This window comes from Opisthorchis viverrini (genome assembly GCF_000715545.1).
Source record: "Opisthorchis viverrini unplaced genomic scaffold opera_v5_5, whole genome shotgun sequence".
NCBI classification, from domain to species: domain Eukaryota; kingdom Metazoa; phylum Platyhelminthes; class Trematoda; order Opisthorchiida; family Opisthorchiidae; genus Opisthorchis; species Opisthorchis viverrini.
Genome location: NW_008751661.1, coordinates 3,791,588 through 3,797,509, shown reverse-complemented (window position 1 = coordinate 3,797,509; position 5,922 = coordinate 3,791,588). Strand labels below are relative to the sequence as shown.

At 42.3% G+C, this 5,922-nt stretch overlaps 1 protein-coding gene across 1 annotated transcript in view; it reads left to right on the top strand.

The window, feature by feature from the left end:
* The window catches only part of T265_00554 (hypothetical protein), a gene marked incomplete at both ends in the record, with an annotated part of 38,020 nt that overhangs the window by 7,313 nt on the left and 24,785 nt on the right, over window positions 1-5,922 (top strand). The window contains one exon of the mRNA XM_009164358.1: window positions 3,305-3,406. Within this exon, the coding sequence (XP_009162622.1) occupies window positions 3,305-3,406 (102 nt within the window). The remainder of the gene's footprint in view (window positions 1-3,304; window positions 3,407-5,922) is intronic.

The following is a 5,922-nucleotide window of genomic DNA, read 5'->3' as shown; positions in this document are numbered from 1 at the left end:
GTTTTGAAGACCCTCCAGCGTTCGTCTCATTATTTCATCGATCACAAAGTTAAAAAGCAATGGAGAGAGTGGGCATCCCTGACGGACACCGCTTTGTGTATGAAAGCGTTTGGAGAGCTCTCCGTACACTCTCACACGTCCGGAGTTCTGAGAATACAAAGAACGTATTATGTTTACAAACTTCCAGGGCATTCCTTGGTGGGCAAGGGTCTCAAGAAGAACAGACGGTCAACCGAAGTACCTACCTTATTTCGTCTTCCGAAGGGCGATCAAGGTTTACATTCCATTCGCCCGTATGCATTTTCTCCACCGGCTGTGCTGCGGCATTTTTTCGCCCGTATGCATTTTCTCCACCGGCTGTGCTGCAGGAGGCATTTTTTCACTTATCGTTTCGCTGGCCGTTTCCTTCCTAGGGCCAGTCGATCGTATCAGTTGATAAAGGGCACGGCCGTTTCCCTAGCAAAAGCCTTCTCCATCTCCCGAGCTTTCGATATCCACCAGAGCTCTCGGTCTTTCCTTAGACTCTTCACTATTTGGCGTTTGAGGGATTTGCGTGCGCGGTCGTACTCGTTGCCTGCTGGTATGGCTTTCCTGGCATCAACCATGGATAACGACCTCGACGACTTTCAGTAGTCCTGTGGTCGAATTGGAGGAGTCGGGCAGGCAGCACTGAACGCTGCTAGCATAGCTCCTTTCACACTTTGCCATGCTTCATCCACATGCTCACTGCCACCAGAGTATTGTTTTACTGTGGAGAGTTGTTGGGCTAGCTCAGATTGATACTACTGAGCTATGGCAGTTCTTCGAAGATAGTGGATTGGCATGCTTCTTACCGACTTGCGAGGGCCTGAAGGGAAATGAACTGTCAAGCGTGCGCGCACCACGGCGTGATCGGAATCAAGTGGTGTACCCCAGAAAGAGCAGCAATCTTGAATTGTGGCTCTCCACCGGTGACTGATGGCCACGTGGTCCAACTGGGTCCACGGTTGATTTGTGCAGTAACAACACAAATGTGATGTTCCTCCAGAGTGTGCATCGCCGTGGTCGACTACAGTTAAATTCTTGCAGGTGCACCCTTCCGAGGTACATTAGTCCTTTACAGTGTATTTACGAAATTTAGGTAGCACTGATGAATGTAGATAGGAGAAATAAATAAATGTGGTTTTATTCCTTTGTTTTAAATACTACTCTGGAATAGAAATCGCATCCAACATTCTTTGCACCAAAAGTCCAGTGGTTGGCTTTTGTGATACTTAAGTTGTGTAATAGTTCCCTCAAAAGGGAGATTCGGCGATCGGGCAGGTGAAGACTGCGAAGCGTTTATTGGTTTATCGAATTTTACTTCTGATACTAGCCCATCTGGCACTGGAGGCCTCCGTATTCTACTGGTGAACTACATGCTTTCGACAGTGGTGCGCACTCACTGGCGTGAGCGTTGCAACCTGTAGAGCCAGCTGATAGTCTCTTTTTCTAGTGCGATCACCTGGAGTATTTTCATTATAGGTGGAAGCCGCTTTTCCCTCTTTTGAGCCATGATAATTGCTGGGTTGAGGTCAAATTTGAGAACAAAATGATACTTGTTTGTGCTGCGTACTGTCCAGAGTATCAATAAGTAGGGTAGTCACTGATCCTAACGTATGTTAATAGGGACAGAAATATGGTGCACTCATTCTCTCCATTTCGACTGCACTGCCTTGCCGTATTACGTTATCGTGGATTGCAGGTAGGTTGGACACACATACACAGGTATGATTGGCGGTGATCACTATCCATCAGTTCATGGCGTTTACGGTGTATGACACCCTGTGCTTATTGTCTAATCCATCGAAAAACCATTCTGTCTCCACCAGGACGAGTATGCCACAATCTTGAAAGTACCGCTCTTGGTAGTACTTTATGTTTCATCTGGGCGATTTCGCTATTTTTTGGGCAAATTTTCTTGGGAGCGGCGTTCTATGTCGCGCTCTAACCCTCTTCAGTCTAACACTTTTATTTAATTGATTTGGAAACGCTATTGACCTGTCTTTATAGGGTTTTTTGTCTTCCTCTAGTGGACTTTTTGACTTAGCATACTAAATTATATTCAGTACGAATTTTTGTCGGTGATTTATATGGTGGGCAGTTAGCTGTTCGCTTTACGTCACGAAATCGTGACTACCGGCTCCATGTATGTATGTTCATCACTGTTTTTTACTACCGTTGTGGCTGAGTTTCCTGTGTAGGGGAAAATTGGGCTTGCCTGGAATCAAAGGTTGCTGGTCAGGCCGATACCCATCTGGTCACGAGTGTAGTGACCGAAATCTGTCCACTCAGAACTTCTCCCAGGTGGTTCTGCCCAGGACCTGTCCAAGGTCATTCTACTGTGTACTGCACTCCAGGTTGGCCCGTGTCTTTTTATAGTGTAATTCGCTTACCCTATAGGCATGTGGTGCGGAATATGGGACGCACTTGGAACCGTGCCCCGTGTTACGGCGAGGTACGCGCCTGTTTGTAACGCTTCTATCCAGTATGTTCATGTTCAGTCGTGACATTAGAATTGTTTTCCCCCCACTAGATCCTCACGGACTTTTCCGTCCTCTACGCTCTCTGTATACCGTCTTATCCATTCGGTGTACTGATCTATAACTTCGTTTGCCACGTATAGAAAGCCACAATTGCTTTTATAACTGTTCCCCGACAGTCCTCCGAATATTACATTACTGGTCGTATGTTCGTATTTATGTTGTATCTAAACGGATCTGTTTTAGAACCGGACCCGTGATTACCTACCATCACATCCGCTATTCACCGCAATCCTTCTGTCTGTATCACCACCCAGATAAGGATATCTCTACCTATCTTTCTAACTTCGGGTCTGCGTGAGGTGGAGTAACAACGAAATGTGACTCTCTGTAGTCAGTCGTACTCTGGTTTCTACACTGAACCTATCTAATAGGTATCTTGTCTGGTCTAATGTTTATACGCGTGTCGGTCAGATGTTTAACAACAGGACTCAAGGGCAATTGTGACTTAGAAACAACATCTGGAAAGACGGAATTTATGGACCGCCGCAACTCTACTCTTCGGTTTTGTCGAGCGCAGATTGCATCGAAAAAGTTATTGTCTGGAACAAGCGGTATCTTGTTAGCTAAGCTTGAGTAAGGATATTATTTTCCTTTCAGCGGTCTTAGAGGGCTGTGCACTCTTTCGACAGTAACATACAGGAGATGTTTGAAAGTGAACTAGTGTGCTCTGGTTGACAAGCCAGAATTCTCTCTTTGCACAACAGTTTGGGCATTTCAGCTCCTCTTGTTCTTCACTTCAGATTCGCATGCAAGCACACACCGCCAATGCATCTGGTTCGCCTTCTCTGATCAAGCTGGGTGTGAAAGCGATTCGAGAGGAAGGAGCACGGTCTCTTTATAAGGTATGTTCTATTACAGGCCGTTTTGCTTTTCCTCGTGTAATCGTGTAACCACTCTGGATTATACCCTGCCTTATGCTTTGTGCGCTTGGATGTTTTAGCTGCTTTTTTGACACGAAGCGGCTCACCGAACTTGGTGGAATCAGTCCTCGTTATTTGGGTTGCAATACACGGAGATAAGTTACCGTGCAGTAGAGCCGGACGGTTGATCATTTTCGTGAAATCGTCTTCACACGATATTGGGAAGCCGACGATTCGCCTACTTTGATTGCATATCAGATGGTGAGTCACCGACTGCGCACATCTCGTACTTCCCTTTGGAGGGTTGAAATCAGCCAGAAAGATGAAATCAGTGAAACACTGGCTTCTAATGCCGGTAGTGCTTCGTCAGAGGACATTTTGACAGTTTGGATTTCTCAGATGATGGTTCGCTTGTTCACCAGACTTACTCATGCATTAATGTTGACACCTCTATTGTTTGTAGAACATTTGTAGCCTAATCAGCTTGCTCAACGTGCAAGCCAGTAATCATCAGTGATTGTTGACAGTTTTGCTGCGGCCAGTGGCGATGCTGATGCCGGCCAAAAATATCCTTTTCCACTCTCCCTTCATGTTTATTTCTTGAAACTCTGTGTTCTTGGTCTCACTATCAAACTACATTATAGATGGGTCACCACTGGAAGAAATTACAGGCATCCTTCGGTACGAAAGAATGCCGAACCGCCAGATGAAAAAAGTGTTCAAGCGTAGCGCCAACTCGGCACAATGGTGCGACGTAATTCTGAGGGAAACGAGGCTAGAAATACTACCAGGTTGCAAAGGCCGGGACACGGGTAATCTGGAAGTCATGGTGGGGGTTCGAACCTTGGATGTGAAAACATACTAACGACTATCCACGCAACATGCTATGGCAACGTTCTCTTTAGTAGCAAATGGCTTTGAGCGAACGAAGTGCTGCAAAGGTTCACGCTTCTTCGCATCGTCCGACAAGACTGCGGTAAATTTCTTGGCGATGATCGTTTGCTGTTCTGTACACCTTCGTCGTATTGATATTCCAATGCAGCAACTGTCTTAATTAGAAACTATATACGTACCGACTGGAACTCCAAGATATCTTGACAGATGTGGGATTTAAATGCAATGGGCGATTTTCAGCCCATTGCATGCCCAAAGCGTTGTTCAGCGCGAGATTGCTCAGTGGTTAGAGTGCGGATTTACTGACTTGTCCGTGGTTCGAACCCGACCTCTGCATCTCAACTTCCCCTGCCTAGGCTTGAACAACCTGGCAATATCCCAGCCCTCGTGTTCCCTCGGGTGACATGGCAGCTAGACACCGAAAGGGTGTTAGAGCTGAACAAAAGCGTTATTTACGTCTCAAAACACCTCAGCTTTTTAATGAAGCATATATAAAACACCCACTGGGACGCTTTAGGATCATTATTAGTGCTTCTTCTGAGTTGTGACAAGAACTACTAAAATATTAAGACAACTCAATATGCTGGAGCACAATTTCGCCGGTAGAGTTTTCTTCTTTGAACTTTCCCGTGAAAAATCTCAGAAACCTGAGCCTCTGTGGAAGGAGTCTTCCCTTCAAGGGGATTTAACTTTAGGTGTTTAAAAAGCTAGCAGTAAGTATACTGACGAGCAATTAATGCATGCAGTAGTCCAAGAAAAACTTACTCTGAATATGCCCAAACTTTCAAATCGCCAATATTCTTCATCCGTTAGAGTCATTTACCATCCTTTCAGAAGTTCTTTTTTGAATTCGTTGCAATCAACACAGTAGAGGGGAAATTTTGCTTTTCATTGACCACGTGATTATCGGTAGATGAGTGTGCATGGCGTTTGACGTCTTTGTGGGAAGCTTCTTCAGTTGAACTTCCCCGTCATTGCTCATGCAAAATCGCTCTTTCAGGGTTGTGAGTTTTGTGATCAACCTGAATTAAAGTGATCGGAGCTGGTGTGAACTGAGCAGGTAGCTGCTTCACCTTTCTCATTTTTGTCTGTCTTTATAGCCTTCCGGACATACCCCGAGAGTACTGAGACAGCGTGCCGTTGTGAAGCTTCTTGGTGTTTGATACCTGTTCACCTTCATATATATATATATATATATATATATATATATATATATATATATATATATATATATATATATATATATATATATATATATATATATATATATATATATATATATATATATATATATATATATATATATATATATATATATATATATATATATATATATATATATATATATATATATATATATATATATATATATATATATATATATATATATATATATATATATATATATATATATATATATATATATATATATATATATATATATATATATATATATATATATATATATATATATATATATATATATATATATATATATATATATATATATATATATATATATATATATATATATATATATATATATATATATATATATATATATATATATATATATATATATATATATATATATATATATATAT